Raw genomic sequence first — 17,787 nt, 5'->3', positions numbered from 1 at the left:
GTCTCTCTCTCTCTCTCTGTATGTATCACAGTATAGAGACTGATGTGTATTTTATTGGAGCTATGTGTGTAGTCTGGCTCCATCTTGTGGTTTAATGTTATAAAGTGAGTGAAGCTGGACTAATTAAATTAATCTGCAAATGAAGCAGATAGTGAGCTTGTATTTACCCCCTCTATAGCTGCTTTTTCACACCTGACCCCCACCTCTGTCTTTGATCTTTCTATCAACCTATCTATGTTTTTTGTGGATGAATGAAAATGCAAATTAATTTACAAAAATGTATTGATCGTCTATTAACTCGATTGTGTGTCCGAGAGAGAGAAATCTGATTGCATATCAATATTTGAGTTAGGAAATTGAGTCTAATGTGGTGTTGAGGAGCATGAACATAGTGAAAGAACAAAGTGGGAGGGAACTTTTAAAGTTATTGTGTGTGGTGGTCGTGGTGGGGAGGAGAGGGGAGGGGCAGATAGACAGACAGACAGACAGGCAGCTGTCAGAACCAATCAGAGCTCAGTAGTAATCCAGCAGCAGCCAATCAGAGCGGCCTTGGTCGTGGAGCCTGCCATGCACGAGAGAGTCGAGCGCACGCAGGTTGCGGACGGTGTCACTTCACACACACAACACGCACGCGAGCGGAGTGTGAGCGAGAGAGCGAGTGTGTGTGAATGTGTGTGTGTGTGAGTGTGTGACCGCAACATGACGGCGGACAACACCAAGTGAAGTCAGCTTCTGCTACTGCAACTTTCTGGGGGTAAACCATGGTGACCACCTTCATCATCACAATAGGAAGCCGCGGATCATCACACTGAAGAGAGAGAGAGAGAGAGACGACGGGAAAGAAGAGAAGCAAAACAGCCCAGTGTGTGTCTGTCTGTCTGTCTCTGTGTGTGTTTGTGTGTTTTCCTAAGTGTTGGGATGTCGGGCAGGAGCAGCAGCAGCAGCAGCAGCGGCCTCAGCCTGCAGCCGCTCAGAGCCACGGTCCCGTTCCAGCTGCACAGAGGCTCGGCTCTGCTCTGCAGGGAGGTCAAGACCGGTAAATAAATACACACTAGACCTGCTCTCACTCCTACACTCACTCCTACATGTGTGCAAAGTTTAACAGTGAGTGCAGTTTTTCCTCTCTTTTTTTTCCATTTCCACTGCGGTGGGTTTAAATACACTTTTTGGAAGATTTTACTGTAACAACATGGATCCATCAGGATGCATGGACCACTAAACTGTCTGATAATCATAATCAATCTATTAGTTTAGTTTTCAATCATGTCCAGGCTGCAGACCTGCACTCACTCCTACACTCACTCCCACATATGTGCAAAGTTTAACAGTGAGTGTAGATTTTCCATCATGAAAACAAGCTTGTTCCCTGCTGCTGTGGGTTTAAATACACTTTTTTTTGGGAAGATTTTACTGTAACAACATGGATCCATCAGGATGCATGGACCACTAAACTGTCTGATAATCATAATCAATCAATCAATCAGTTAAGTTTTCAATCATCTCCAGACTGCAGCTCCTTTAGTTTGATCACTTCTTTGTGTCTGATTCATTAAAAAGTTGAATATTTGATTAAAAAGTTGAATATTTGATCCAAACCGAGACAAAACATCTGGTTGAATCCTGGACGAGTCAGTGATGTAAATACAAGTTGGTTGGTTGCAGTCATAAAGGAAAGAAGACTAAAGTAACAGTGTTGATTATGAACAATGTTTATCAGGATTTGAAGCTTGAAACTTTATTGATTCAGTTCAAATAGAGTTCAGATTTCTGATCCAAACACAACGTTTCAGACTGAAGTGAACAGTGAACAGTGAGTCCTGCAGTGCAGAGGCTGAAACTCAACACCTCAGTTCTCATAATGTTATTTAGACACTGTGTGACCTCTGACCTGTTGGATATGAACCTGCGGCTTCGTGTTAACGTGTAACACACACCTAGGTAACACACACACACACACACACACAGCAGCAGCAGCAGCAGCTTTAAAAGCCTCTTTGTTTTCACTCTGGACGACGTGTTGTTGTTGTTTAATCTTTAATCGTGTCCATGAAAGTCACATCTGCAGGCAGAGGTGGTTTATTTATACATCCTGTCTGCCCTGCAACCTGGGCTGATGACAACATACTGTGTGTGTGTGTGTGTGTGTGTGTGTGTGTGTGTGTGTGTGTGTGTGTGTGTGTGTGTGTGTGTGTGTGTGTGTGTGTGTGTGTGTGTGTGTGTGTGTGTGTGTGTGTGTGTGTGTGTGTGTGTGTGCCCACTTGTGTGTGTGTTGGCTGGTGGTAGATAAACTTGTTGCCTGTGGTGACTGTTTTGCAGTTGGATGGATTTGCTCCAGGTCAAAGGCATGGTCCACACCTGCCAGAGATTACAATGAACTGCCAGCATGCACACACACACACACACACACATATGCATGCACTGCACACACACACTTACACTCCCATAGCTCTATAGGCTGTGTGCTCATTGGTGGGGAGGAAGCCTGGGAGCAATTTTGTGAACAACTACCACTGGTACTAAAATACTGTTTGGCCTATTAAAGCAAGTTTGTACACACACACACACACACGCACACAAACACACACATTGGCAGTCACATGCAGTGTTACTACGACCTCAACGTGATCACACAAGCAGAGTTTTTTTTATTTTTTTTATCACTGCTCTGAGACTGAAATCGTTTTTTTTTTAAAGGGATAGTTCAACATTTTGGCAAATTGGCCCATTGCCATAATCCCTATAGTCATAGCAGTAGGTTCGTTACCTTTAATTGTCGGTGCAAGCTATTTTTAGAACGGCGGAGCAGAGCCGTGAGCTGCTCAGAGCTACGCTACGGAGGCTAATGGGATTTCTTGGTTTCCCTCATCAAACTCATCAAATACACAATCCAACAACTCCACAACGCTCTGGTGGACAAGTTGTGACCTGCACATTCACCACGCTATGAGATAATAACACAACGTTACCAGACAGAGTTGTTTTAGAGGTAAATGCAGAGACTGCTTGTTGAAAAACTGTCCCTGAACGCAACACGCATCAGCGTGGTGAATGTGCAGGTCACAACTTGTCCACCAGAGCGTTGTGGAGTTGTTGGATTGTGTATTTGATGAGTTTGATGAGGGAAACCAAGAAATCCCATGAGCCTCCGTAGCGTAGCTCTGAGCAGCTCACCGTTCTGCTCCGCCGTTCTAAAAATAGTTTGCACCGACAATTAAAGGTAACAAACCTACTGCTATGACTATAGCGATTACGGCAATGGGCCAATTTGCCGAAATGTTGAACTATCCCTTTAATACAAACTGAGTAAAAAAAAAAGAAGACACAAACTGAGTTTTTACGTGTTTTCTTGTCTGTGCCCTGAAGTAGACAGGACGGCGGCTCGTCCTCCCAAACCCACCATCCGCCGCACGCTGTCTCTGGACGCCATCGTGGGTCCGTACCTGCAGGGACAGTGGCCCAGAGAGACGGAGAGCTCGGCCGTCGCCTGCAGCGTCAACGACAAAGCCACACAGGTGAGAGTCGGTCGTGTTTTGGTTGGTTGCACTAATGCAACTACGTATATTACAGTCACTTGCACTGAAATATTTTATTTATATAGTTTATACCTGCAGTATTGGTTATATCACTGTCACTTACTCTGCATTATTTGTATATCATGGTCACCTTACATTATGATATTTTTCATATCTATATTTATATCATGTTGCCCTCTCTACTTTCTTTCTTAACTTGGCTGATGTAACAATTAAATTTCCCCATTGTGGGGTGAATACAGTACATCTAATCTATTCTAACTGGTGGTGTAGGAACACATCTCCCATAAAAACCTGTTGCTTCTTGCTGCACAGACACACACAGACAGACACACACACAGAGAGAGAGTTTGTGTGTCTCAGTTGAACCTATCTGACAGCAGCAGCTCTGCAGGTGTCTGCTGGTTCCAGTTCGACGCTGTGAGTGGAAAGCAGCCAACTGGAAATAGTTGTTTTTGTTCTTCTTTAAAAGTCTGCTGTTCTTGCCCTACCACCACCACACCCCACCCCACCCTCACCCCTCCTCACCCCTCCTCCCTCCTCCCTCCTCCCTCCTCCCTCTCGACTGTATCTGCTCCTAACTGGTGCACAAAGCCCCCGGCCGACGTCGCCAAGCCTCCGCTGCTTCGTCTTCGCTCCTGACACAGTTTTTAAGCCCCGAACGAACCCCCTTTACCTCCATTGTGAGGAACAGACCCTGCCTGACCTCATTATACAGACACCCCATCCCCCCCAGCACTCTCCTCAACCACACACACATATACACACACACACCGCCCCACTCAGCAGCTCCTTCTGCCATGGTTCCTCTGTGTGTAACTCAGGATGATATAACCGATTGTTGCTGCTCTTTCATTCAGGCACATTCTCCTTCTATTAGTTTACAAACCTATTTCTTTAACTACTGTATTATTAAATATAAGACATGCATATGACCAGGGAGTGATATTATATCAACTTCAGACAGTTTTCAATCTAAAACAAGAGAAAACTCGACCACAAAGTTTGAATCAAAACACAAAAGAGGAAGTTAATGTTTATTTCTGCACCTGTAGATCTCAGTTTTAATGCAGAAGCAATGAGGCAAGGTTTATTTGTATAGAATTAAAATGTAGATAATCAATGAGATTGGGATTGACATTTATTTATTTGCCATTTGTGCACAAACCAAAGTCCAGGCACATAGGAATTAGTGTGCAGGGCTCTCTTGGAGTCTAGTAATACACAGAAAAGCACATTGTCAGTAATAAAAAGCGTTTAAAACACCATCACAGAAAATAAAAGTATATAATAAATCAACAAGTAGTTTTTAAATGTGTTTAAATGCAGTACTAGTGGAGCAGCTCCATGTGGCTGTTGCTTTGCCAACCACATGCTGCAATAAGCCACATGTAATGTTGGCTTGTGTGAATTTTAAATGAAACAAAGTTCAGCTCAGACGAATGGGGATTCAGTTTTGCAGATTGTTTCTTTTTTATCATTTAGATTGTTAGTGAATTTTCAATAACAAAAACAAGAGCGTGAATCCAGGTTGAATCAAACAGGTGTTCGTTCTGGTTGTGGTGTAAAAACATCCTGTAACACGTCGTGCAGAGTAGAGAGATAATGAAATAAGAAGAAATCAAGAGGTGGAGTCGCCTTCAGTCTGCAGAGCAAACACTCACACAAAGATTATTGATTATAAACAGAACTTTTGCATAAGTTAAAGCCCCAGTATGTAACTTATTTGGCTTTTTATTAGCAAAAATCAAATATTGCTTTCATAAATACGTATTTCACTGAAGTGGAATCACACCCGCATACAAATGAAAGCTTTCTGGTACCTTAGAATGAGTTGTTACACCCGCACTGGTGTTGCATTCAGGTGCAGTCAGGCAGACGGCCGTCGGCAAACCAACCGGATGTCATTTTACTGGACGAGAGAAAGACGGTAAAACAATACCACATCACCATGACAACATAATGTCACGACTGTATTGTTTTGCCTCGTGCTGGCGGACCACTTGTTTACATAGACGCTTGTTTATCCTGTTACATGCAGCGTCTGTTCTGTTGTCCGTATGACGTCTGCCCGATTTCACGTGAATGCAACATCAAGAATACGTTCCGATATGCAACCACACCGCGAGATGGGGGGAATTCCTACACATTATACCTTTAAAGTTTTGATTGATTTGAGTGGGACCAACTTTGAGCTTTGCAAAAATGATTCATAATGTTTTGATATCTACGGTACGGTGGCCCAGAGAGCTCATCACACTGTAAATAAACAAACCTGCAGCAAGTTCATTTCCAACTGTACAGGAAGTTTTGAACCTGCATGGTTCCTCACTCTTCACTGTCCCCTGGAAACACACTTCCTGTTGGGAATTTGAGGCCTGTTTGTTTATCTGTGGACATGTTTTCATTGTGTTGACCTCTCTGGGCCACCGTAGATATCCATCCAACACGATAACTCACAGATTAATTCAATAACGAAGCTGATAATCAGTTGTTTCTGTTGTCGTGTCCGAGCAGGAATTAAATAAATGTCTCAGGCTGGAAACATGATCCACGCTCCACTTCCTCCCGGTCTTTTTATAGGTTCGAGTCCCATGATCATGTTTTTTGGGGGAGGGTGGGGGTTGTTGGCAGCTGTAACTCTACACCGATGTCACCGGCGTCTGACTGACTCATGCTGCGTTGTGACTGATTTAGCTCCGTGTCGGCGGCCGGTTTCATAGGATCGGACGCGGACGGAGAACGGGGGAGGAGATGGTGGCGGAGAACTGGACCACGACGCTGAGCTGGAGCTGCTGGACGCTTTAACCCTCATGTTGTCCTTCTGGGTCAAACTGACCTAATCTGTTCCCTTCCTTTCTTCTTTCCTTCCTTTCTCTCTACCTTCTTTCCACAATCCTTTCTCTCTTCCTTCTTTCCACAATCCTTTTTCCCTTCCTTCCTTCCTTCCTTCCTTCCCTCCTTCCTTCCTTCCCTTCGTCCTTACTTCTTCTTCCTTCCTCTTTTGATCCAATTGACCCTCCATCTTTCTGTCCTTTCTTTTTTCCCTTCCTTCTTTTCTCCCTTCTTCCTTCCTTGAACGAATCTGTTCCCTCCCTCCATCTTTCTTTCCTTCCTTCTTTCCACAATCCTTTTTCCCTTCCTTCCTTCCTTCCCTTCGTCCTTACTTCTTCTTCCTTCCTCTTTTGATCCAATTGACCCTCCATCTTTCTTTCCTTTCCTTTTTCCCTTCCTTCTTCCTCCCTTGAACAAATCTGTTCCCTCCCTCCATCTTTCTTTCCTTCCTTCCTTTTTTCCTTCCTTCTTTCCACAATCCTTTTTCCCTCCCTTCCTTCCTTCCTTTTTGACCCAATCTCTTCCCTCCCTCCATCCCTTTATCTTTCCTTCCTTTTTCCCTTCCTTCTTTCCTCCCATCTTTCCATTTGTCCTTCCTTCCCTTTCTCCTTCTCTCCCTTCTTTCCCTTTGTCCGTCCTTCCTTCCTTCCTTGACCCAGGGGGACAACAGGAGGGTTAAGCAACAGGTTGTGTTTCTCCAGTTGGATGGGGGGGTCGTGGCGAGATAAACGACTCTGAGTGAAACGTTAGCCGCCTCGAAGTCGAAGTCGGAGCAGTCGAAGCCGATCGAGGAGCCGTGACCGTCCGATTCCTCTGTCTGTCGCTTCCACCTGTTGATGATGATGAATTGTCAGTCGTCTGCACCCAACCAGCAGCAGCAGCAGCCGGCGGCGGTGGCATCGGCGTCCAAGCAGACTCCCACTGGGCGACGATCAAGAGTCAATGTGAAGAAATCGGTACAGACGTCGTCGGATGTTGTCGAGCTGTTGTGCCTCCTTGTTCACGCCTGGCTGTTTGTAGTGTTTTCTTACCACAGTGTGTGACTCTGTGCGCTGATAGTAGCTCTGCACTTTATATTTATAGTCGTCACTCTGATGTGGTTTGGATGTTTTTTGTCGGTGGAGTGGAGGCTGTTTGTGCAGCTCTGAGTGTGAGTGGTGGTGGTTTCTTTCTGTACAGCTGTTGTGGGGCAGGTGTGCCAAACAGCTGTGTGGCTTCGCTCGCTCCAGTTGTGGCGTTGACTGACTGGAGTTCACCGGGTTTAACAGAAAATACAAGAGGTCAACGCTCGATAGACACTACTTGATGTCATGATTATACATTTTCTTGGTACAATTATTGTTAGAGAGATAATCACAGTCTTACAATTAAAATCAAATCAAAATAGTCAAAAAATATAATTGCATTACTAATTATTTACACAAAATAATTTTGTTTATATTCAAGTCATAAATTGTCATCTATACCAAATGTTTAAAGCAGAAGTAAGCGGAATATTTGTGTTAATATAAGTCTTAAATAGTTATATCTTCCAACAGCAATCACTTACATAGAGTGTTTGGTCTGAAACACGGGTCTGTCAGTCACTCTGCTCTGCTGTAAGCCGAGGAGAAAACTTTCCTTGTATCCTACAACCTTTATCCAATGAGGAGAGAGAACGGCATAAAGGGGCGGTCCTCTCTGTGTGTGCAGCCAAGGGATGCGCGTGAATGTGGTGACGTAGAGATGAGGGCGGGAACTGCTAACTCCGCTGACAAGAAGTTAGCCAAAACGACCGGATCGCTTACTTCTGCTTTAATTTAAACCAGTATCTGTGCATTTACCTTTATTTTTGTGCGTATTTGCCTATATAGTTCTGACATAATCTTTTTTGGAAAGTGACAGTATTTAGGAATCATGACGATTAATTAATTGTGGCGTTTAATACCGCGGTTAATTGCGAAAACAAGTTATTGTGACATCCCTAACAGACACAACACTGGACTCTTTATTCACCACGCTTTATTCTATGTTTGTGTCTCTTTCTCTCTCCCAGACTCCCAGCTCCTGGGCGGAGGAGACCCCGGGACGGAGAGCCGTCGGCGGACACAAGCGCTCGGCGTCGTGGGGCAGCGCCGAGCACCTGAGGGAGGTGAGTGAGTGTTCGTCGCTGCCGCTGCTGCTCCTCCTCTCGCTCTCGGGACGAATCACAGCGACGCCTGATGACGAATCCCCTCTCGCTTCGCTCTGCCCCCAGGTGGCCAAGCTGAGGCACCAGCTGCAGAAACGCTCCCGCCACGCCCCTCCCCCGGCCGGGTACGACCCCCACCACCCGCTGCCGGCCGCGGGGCACGCAGCGGGAATCACTCAGGTAGATTATTAGTGTGAATGCTGAAAGCTTCTTTCTTTCTTTCTTTCTTTCTTTCTTTCTTTCTTTCTTTCTTTCTTTCTTTCTTTCTTTCTTTCTTTCTTTCTTTCTACCCCTTTTCTCTGTCTTATTACTTCTTTCTTTCTCTCTTTTCCTTTATTTTTTTCTTTCTACCCTCTCTGCATCTTTTTACTTCTTTCTTTCTACCCCTCTCTATCGCTATCTATGTACCTCTTTTAAGTATATTTTAAGTATTTTTTTTTGGTATATTTTTTATTTGATAGGACAGTTGAGAGAGACAGGAAACGGGGAGGCAGAGAGAGGGGGAATGACATGCCATCTCTATCTCTTTCTATGTACAGTATCTGGCCCCCTTTCTTTCTTTCTTACTACCCCTCTCTCTGTCTCTTGCATTCTTTCTTGCTTGCTTTCTTCAAACTCTGTTTCAACTGTTTCACATGCAGTATTTTAACAGTTTCTTCTACCTTTTTAACATTTTCTTCAGCTCATTCAGCATTTCTTCAGCAACGGCGTTCAGCTGCTTTCAGCATTCACACGCATGTCCTGCTGGAAATGCTTCTTTTTCTAGTTATTATTATTATTATTATTATTATTGCTGATGTGTTTTGTGGATACGGGAGGTAAAAAGTCAGACAGAGGAACTCTTTCCTGCTGGTTCCTGGTCGGCTCTGAACAGCCAGAACAGGAACATCCGCCCGGTAACAGGGAGATAAAAAAAAAACACTGCTGCTTTTCTTAGGAGCGTCTGTCATCACAGACACAGACGGACATGAAGTCACAGAGAGACAATCTGAGAGCAGAGCGTCACGTCACACCAGGACACGGCTCGGTCCACAGTCAGTCTCACAGCTGTCTCTCTCTCTGTCTCTCTCTCTCTCTCTGTCTCTCTCTCAGACGATACCCATGATGCCTCTGAACAGACTTGCCCCCCGGCTGCGGCGCAGTGTTGAAGGCCTGAACCTGGAGCTGGAGGAGGTGTTTGTGTCTGAGAAGCCCGACGATGAGGTCAGGTCACCGAGCTGCACAAAGCAGAAAGATAGGAAATTAAAATGATTAAAACTGTATATTTTGTTCTTCTCATGTATTTTATTTTGAAAATTGATCCGTAAGAAGATGTAAAAACCATCTCAGTGTAGTTTTCCATCTCTCACTCTCAGCTTCTCTCCGGAGCTCTAGTTAAGAACATGTCGGTGTTAGCCAATCAGAAGAGAAGAGGCTCTGAGCCTCTCCTCTGATTGGCAGACTGTTTTTTGAGCGATCAAATTAAAAAATAGAGCAGATTTCAGAACAAAACATTTACAGGAACCAAATCCTGCAAGTGTTGGGTGGTGGGTCCAGGTGGGCGGGGCTTATGCTGCATTCGAGACAACTCAGAACTCAGGTTTTTCCGACCTCCAACTTGAAAAAGTGCAATTATCGAACGCCACCTAATTTAGGAGCTCCCACTCGGGAAAATTGGAGAAAAAAATCAACTTTTACGAGAACCAGTTGACGTCACACAACAATCTGCACCTGTACAGAACCACACGGTATGTTTTACAATGGTAAAACATTACAAAACAAAACAAAACATTATGAAATATACAATATTTACAATATTTAACCTGCTGATGTTGTGGGACACAGTAAATTCATTTTGTTATTTCTCTTCAATTTTAAATGATCTGTTTCATTATTTTAAAATGATTCCATTTGTCTCAAATGCAGGAATATGGTGACTGCGTTGTTGTGACGTCATAAAGTTACAGGAAGTCCTGACGGCTGGTTTTAAGGCTCACAACTATGTTTTTATTTTAAGGCAGTGTTTTCAATCAAGTCTTGAGATTCCCACTCCCTGAAAACACTCACAAACATGACACGCCCACACACACTGGGCATGTTTAAAGTCCCACTCCCGCGACCCTTTTCGGCCATTTTAAAACCAGCTCATTAGCCATGCACATTAGCAATGCACCTCTGGGGGGTGGGCGGAGACTGCGCTGCTCTGCACCCGCCCAGCCACCTCCTCGCACCCCACCCCCCCGCTTGCTGACAGCTGGACATTGTACAATTACAGATTCAGCGCGTTTAACGTAAAACTCCACACTGGGATTCGATCCCAGACTGGTGCATAGTCCTTGCTCACAGTGCAAGCTGCTCTACCAGGTGAGCTATACCTATTATACATTGACAGCTACACCGAGCTGTGAAGGCTTTCACCTCTGAGCCAGATGCAGAGCGGGGTGGGAGCTTGTAGCACTAGTGCCCTCCCCTGGAGCTGTGACACCCTCAACTCCAGTCTTCCTGAAACTGCCAGTTTGAGTCTGCCATTGGTTCACAGCAGTTTGAAGGCAGAAAAACTCTGAAATGCAATTTTGCACTTCCTTCTCTGCTGATAAGTGCTCTAACACAAGAAAAATGCCACAGGAACATGTGAAAAGCTCAAAAAACACGATTTTCACGGGAGTGGGTCTTTAAGTGGCTGTAAACAGGAAGCAGCTTCTCTCTGCAGCTGGTTGGTTTGCAAAAGTCCTCAGCGCGCGGAGCAGCTGGTGTCACCTGCTCCTACCATCCCTCACTCTTGTCTCCGTCTTCACATCACAGCTCTTGGACATCCCTGACGGCCACAGGGCGCCCGTCCCCGCCCAGAGGTGCAGCAGCGGCTCCCAGAGCGAGCCGTCCCCGGGGCCGCTGGACCCCTCCCTCCTCTCCCCCCCTCAGTCCCCCTGTCCTCTGGATCCGTCTCTCCTGTCGCCCCCCAGCTCCCCCTGCGCCCTGAACCCTCTGCTGCTGTCTCCGTCTCCGTCTCCCTGCACCATGGGAGAACCAGGTCAGACTCCTCCACTCTGGCTTTTTATTGATCTGATCTGATTCTCTTTAGTTTCTTAAAGCAGAAGTAAGCGGAATGTTTGTGTTAATATAAGTCTTAAATAGTTATATCTTCCGACAGCAATCACTTATATAGAGAATGTGAAGTTACGTCACGCCGTGGGACGTTGGGCGCCATCTTTGGAGGATCGCGGATGTAAACACTTGCTCGTCTCCCTAAAAAAAGTTCCCCAAAGTCGCTTAAAAGTAATCATGGTGGGACAGTACTGCTGCGTAAAAAAAATGCCACAGTAGTATATGCACTAATACCAAAAACGAGATAGTTCACGATGTCTGGATAAGTCAGTGGAGGGAGTAAATCTGGGTCTTGAATCCAGTCCCTTAACGGCAAAACGTAGGGATCGACACCGTTAATAAGTTGTAGTTTTTCTGTGTATCTTTGTTTCTCGTTAAATTTGAGTTTATCACGATACGTTCCTCCTTCGTTTCCCTTCCCCTTCTCCATTTCTTTTTTTCTTTTTGTCCGTCTTCCTCATCTCTTTTTCTTTCTCTTTTTCTTCTTGCTCGTTTTCCTCCATTTTCCCCACTCTCTGTTTACGTTTGCGTTCCTCCAAAGATGGCGCCGACGTCCCACAACGCAAAGCGGCGTGACGTCAGCTTCACATTCTCTATAGAGTGTTTGGTCTGAAACACGGGTCTGTCAGTCACTCTGCTCTGCTGTAAGCCGAGGAGAAAACTTTCCTTGTATCCTACAACCTTTATCCAATGAGGAGAGAGAACGGCATAAAGGGGCGGTCCTCTCTGTGTGCGCAGCCAAGGGATGCGCGTGAATGTGGTGACGTAGGGACGAGGGCGGGGACTGCCAACTCCATCGGCTGACAAGAAGTTAGCCAAAACCACCGGATTGCTTACTTCTGCTTTAACCCTTCACCTACTGCAAAAGCATGGCGCTATGTTTGCTATGTGTGGAGTATTGGTACCGTAACGCTGTCATAGTTTGAAAAATGATATAATAACTTTTGCACGTTTTTTTTTTTTTGAAAACCCAGAGCACTAGACTCGAAAAAAGGACAAAGATTGATTCTCAGCATGTATCCACCTTTTTCCAAACGTCAAAAAAGTAAACCGGTTTTGCTCTTCCGGTGGAATTTTATGTTCAAGTATGCAGATGATATGGCCCTGGTTGCCTTATTAAAGAAGGGGGACATAGTCGGAGAGGAAGTATATAGAGCACATGTGTCATCTCTCCAGAAGTGGTGTGATGAAAGTTCCTTAGAGATCAATGTAACAAAAACTCAGGAACTTGTCTTTCATGAAAAGGACCCTGTGCAGCCCCTTACAATTAGGGGACAAATTGTAGAGGTAGTAGACAAGTTCAAATATCTAGGTACATATATTGATTGAAACCTAAATTTCAGTGAAAATACAGATCATATTTTTAAAAGCTGTAACCAACGTCTCCATCTACTGCGCAAGCTCAACTCCTTTAGAGTGAGTAAGCACATTATGGAAACAGTTTATAAGAACCTGATAGAGGGCATTCTAACTTTTAACATGGCAATGTGGTACGGTAATCTAAATATTAAAGGAAGAAGCAAGCTGCAGAGAATAGTAAACCTTGCCTCAAAAATCATAGGGACAAGACAGAAACAATTAAGTTGTATGTACGAGGAAGTGCTTAGGAAAAAATCTGTCAAAATAGCAAATGATCCCTCTCATCCACTCAATAGGGAGTTTGAACTTCTTCCCTCTGGTAGACGTTATAAAGTACCAAGGGCAAATCGTAATATTTTTAAAAATTCCTTTATTCCTAATGCAATTGGGGCACTGAACACCATGCCCCGTTGATGCGTTGATGCGAAGATGTGTTGTAATGTAACTGCCACTGCTGTCCTGCTTTTTGCCATGAAGATGTCTGTGTGTAAGTGTTGTTGTTGTTTTTGTTGTTGTCCTGCTTGTTGTTGTTGTTATTGTCCTGCCTGTTGTTTTTTATGAGACCAAAAACAAATTTCCACATCGTGGACAAATAAAACTAACTAACTAACTAACTAACTAACTAACTTACGTTTCCATGGTTTCGGTAGTCGCGGTAAATGCATGGATTTTTTTTTTTTTCAGTGAAAATCTGTAAAACGCATGGATCATCACACCAGCTTTTAACAATGGATATCACACGAATTGACACTGTTAAAAGCCAGCATCAATAGATCCATGCGTTTATCGCAACTATGACAACGACTGAAAACCGTGGAAACGTAAAATTCCACCCGACTGGAAATGCAAAACCGGCTTCCGGTTTTGACCATAGATGGCGTTCGGAAACTTGTGGATATGTTCCCATTTCAAATGTCAAATCAAAACTTCATGTGCAGTCAGAGTATTTTTCCTCACTAAACCCCTGAAAAGATCAAGTTTGTTTTTATGTTTTTCTTTATTTTAACTGCTAATACTTCCATACCATGTGCAATAATCGTTTACCAGATTCACCAGTTTCAAATTCAAGTTTATTTATACTACTGGAAAAAGGGGGCAAAGCATTCAGACATGGGGCATTTTCTGACCATTTTATAGCCATAATAGCAATAACATAATGTAGCCTCAGTAGGTAAAGGCTTCTGGATGTTTCTGCCTACAGAGCCCGTGGACTGTGAGACTCTGTGTCCGTCTCCGTCCACTCTGCTTCCGTCCTTTGCTCTGGAGCCTCCTCTGCTGCAGCCGTGCTCCTCGTCCCCTCGGCCCAACAAGACCCGCTCCTTCCAGCGGGAGCCTCCCGAGGGCTGCGAGCGAGTCCGCGTGTCTGAGGAGGTCATGTGAGTGTCAACGTTATCAGACCGCAGCATCACAGAGAGATGGTGGTGTTGTTAAAGGGATAGTTCAACATTTTGGCAAATTGGCCCATTGCCATAATCGCTATAGTCATAGCCTCCATAGTGTAGCTCTGAGCAGCCTGCCGCTCCGCTCCTCCGTTCTAAAAATAGCTTACACCGACAATTAAAGGTAACGAACCTACTGCTATGACTATAGCGATTATGGCAATGGGCCAATTTGCCAAAATGTTGAACTATCCCTTTAAGGCTGGAGTCAGCTGGTTAAATACAGCAGGTTAGACTGAGGGATGATACACAAGAAGATGGATGAAGTCATAATAACACATTGGCTAAGTGTTTGTGTGTGTTTCACATATAAATAGACTTAAAGCTAAAAACAGTAAAGCTGAATAGAAAAAAGGTGGAAACAAACATCAACTGTTATATACAAGGAGGTGTAAAAAAACAAACAGTAAAATGGTGAAGAGGTGAATGTAGGAAGTTACATTAACTACCTGATTTAGGTTGGTATGTACAGCACAAGCATGTATTTACAATATATGTTTCAATAGTTGCATTTAATATACTTTTTTTTATCAAAATAACTATAGATGGTGTATGTTTTAGTACTGTTTTTGTATTTTATATGAAAATACTTTTTTTTACGATTTTTACGATTTTTTTATTGTTTTAAAGTGGAGTGTTGCTTAATTGTTATTATTTACCTTTAATCAAAGTATAAATCAGAAGCAGCTTTTGTTGCCATGTATTTATTACTCCTACAAGGAATATTAACCTGGTGTATAGTGCAAAGAACGAGAAAATTAATATTAAAACGTATTCATTTTACATGAGATTATGTTTTTTATTTGCAGTGTATTTTCTGTTTTCTTGATTTAACCTATATCGTATATATATTACATGTATTCACTTTTAATTTGAAAAGCCATTTGTGCTCAAGCTTGAAAAGGTGCTTTAGTAATAAGAAATAATCATCAATATTATTATTATATTAATGCAACAACAGCTGATGAGCAGCATTTAAAAATGTGGGCTCCATAACACAGGGACATCTGATGATATAAATGCATTTACATACAAACCTTTTTATTAAAACTAATAAGGTCATGTGACGTGTTGGTCAAATCAGATCTGAAGGGAAAAGTGTTTTATTTATTATGTGGACTAACAGTTACTGCACAAAAAAATTGTTTGACATTACATTAAAAAAAAAAAAATGTTGGCTTCAATCTGAAAATCGGTTTATCTGTGAAACAGCACCAACCCCGTCTCCCTCCCTCCTCCTCTCCACCTGCAGGTCTGCCTGTCAGGACGAGCCCCTCCTGCAGCCGTCCTGCCCGGACCCCAATAAAGTCAACTTCACCCCCCACGGAGGCTCTGCTTTCTGCCCCGTCAGCCTGCTGAAGCCCCTCCTGCCCTCCATGGACCTCCTGTTCCGCGGCCTGTCGGTGTCGCCCGTCACCGGCTGCCCCGGCCAGGCCTCGCCCACCAGACACCTGGGGATGCCGTAGAGGCGGAGGATCTCGTCCCCTCAGGACTTTAATAAACACAGCGAAGAGAACTAAGAGCAGGGACCTGAACAGACTGGGTGTGTTTTTAGACACACGACAGAAACCCGAGCTCACTCACCTCTGCTGTAACCTGCTGCCACAAAGACTGAGAGCAAAAGAGTTTGACCTTTGACCTAAAGTCTGTGTGTCCTCAGCTGATTTTCTTTTTTTTTTTTTTTACTTCAACAGCACTTGAATTGTTCCAGTTTTTTTCTCCTCTGGATTCGACTTCAGGACAAAAGAGACAAAAATGCTGGAAAAGTTTAAAGGGATAGTTCAACATTTTTGGCAAATAGTCCCATTGCCATAATCCCTATAGTCATAGCAGTAGGATTGTGTATTTGATGAGTTTGATGAGGGAAACCAAGAAATCCCATTAGCCTCCATAGGGTAGCCCTGAGCAGCCTGCTGCTCCGCCCTGCCGTTCTAAAAATAACTGCTATGACTATAGGGATTATGGCAATGGGCCAATTTGCCAAAATGTTGAACTATCCCTTTAACAAAAATAATTGAGTTGTGTTTGATTTCTAGACAAAGACTGCAGTCTGCACAGGATGATTTTATAATGCCAACAAAAAAAAAGAAGTCAAAATGTGTCAAAAACCCAACGCGCTTAGATCAGACATGCAACTTATTTTCAGAGTTCAAAGTATCTTTGGAATATTTTTGGCCTGTAGTTTACGTCGGCCGTCTTTTCTACAAATGTATTTCTAGCAAGATCTATATTTTTGTATCGTTTGTTGTAAAGGACGTACGTGACGCTGTTTTTGTATTCACTTTCTTTCTGTGTGGTGGTTTTCCTGAGCAGGAACAGGAGGTTTATAAGCTTTACGTGAGCTAGCTGCGTTCAAACCAAACTGTTGCAAATTTGTCAACATTTTAATAATAATCTTGAGTGAGTGGAGCTGAGTTTTTTGGTTGTTGTTGTTTTTTTTTGTCGTTCAGTCTGAGCCTCGTTAACGCTTCACTCATCATTCACTCTGATGTAGAGGAAGTTGATTTCAGTTATTGTTCATATTGATAAAACACTCAGCGTTTTCCTATGCAACACTGATTAAAAACACAACGAGAGTAAATAAATATCAAAGATGCTAATGAAACATTAGTATAATCTCTCAGATCTGTGTTTTCTCAAAACCTTTTCACACTTTTCTTACTTTTTCAGGGTAATAACAGTCAAGAAAGTTTAGTGTGCTGTTGCTGTTATAAAGAAAAGACAAATAAAAAGAACCAGTTTTTCTGGGCGTTTACATTTACATATTTCCTCTTTGCTCTGTAATGTCCTTTAATTACTGTGTCTGCTGCTGCTCTTGTTGTTGTGCCTGCATTATGACACGTGGATTTGTGGTTTTTAAACCTTAAGCCCCGCCCACTGCCCCCCCGTCACGCAACGCCGCTCTCTGATTGGCCGAGAGCAGATCTCTACTTCCCTGACATGGACCAATCGGTTTAATCCACATCCTAAGACGACAAAAAGACACGCGACATTTCTCAAGGAAGGACCCCTCTTTTTTTCAAACAGCTGTCTCTACAACTCCTGTAACACTAAAAAACACTTTAAAATGTAGTTTTTGTCAAAATAATTCGCATTTTTGTCGCGGTGTTCCGACACTCGGATGACGCAGTCGCTCTAAACGCACCGTGTGGCGTTTAAGTTCACGATTTAACGCAGGAAATCAGATGAAATAGCTCAGGCTGAGCCGCAGACAGCCCCTAGGGTCCTTCCACTAAACTAATTTTCCTGTCGCAACCTCTCTTTTTTGTGCTTTTTTGCTTTTTGCTGTAATTATAGGTCTGATTTCTGAATGAAAACACGGACTAAACATAACTCACCTGTGCAGCAGGTGAGAGCCGGATGCTGTTGA

The 17,787-nt window shown here is 43.6% G+C and overlaps 1 protein-coding gene across 4 annotated transcripts; it reads left to right on the top strand.

The window, feature by feature from the left end:
- The first annotated feature begins 614 nt into the window (after positions 1 to 614).
- On the top strand, positions 615 to 17,178 carry fam117aa (family with sequence similarity 117 member Aa). 4 transcript variants are annotated; one of them, XM_085783416.1, is made up of 8 exons: positions 615 to 1,036; positions 3,367 to 3,512; positions 8,404 to 8,499; positions 8,605 to 8,718; positions 9,631 to 9,741; positions 11,320 to 11,545; positions 14,180 to 14,354; positions 15,670 to 17,178. In XM_085783416.1, exons 1-8 carry the CDS (start codon positions 919 to 921, stop codon positions 15,881 to 15,883), a joined length of 1,200 nt encoding a protein of 399 aa, XP_085639542.1. In that variant the 5' UTR covers positions 615 to 918; the 3' UTR covers positions 15,884 to 17,178. The 4 variants fall into 4 exon arrangements, with proteins under 4 accessions (XP_085639542.1, XP_085639541.1, XP_085639543.1 ...); XM_085783415.1 differs by having other exon boundaries at positions 3,364 to 3,512; XM_085783418.1 differs by lacking the exons at positions 615 to 1,036; positions 3,367 to 3,512 and adding exons at positions 6,272 to 6,361; positions 7,028 to 7,324.
- Positions 17,179 to 17,787: the final 609 nt, after the last annotated feature.

This window comes from Trachurus japonicus, chromosome 8 (genome assembly GCF_045865225.1).
Source record: "Trachurus japonicus isolate A0001 chromosome 8, Traja_1.0".
Lineage (NCBI taxonomy): Eukaryota > Metazoa > Chordata > Actinopteri > Carangiformes > Carangidae > Trachurus > Trachurus japonicus.
The sequence above is the reverse complement of the archived record's forward strand: the minus strand, read 5'-3'. Positions and strand labels throughout refer to the sequence as shown.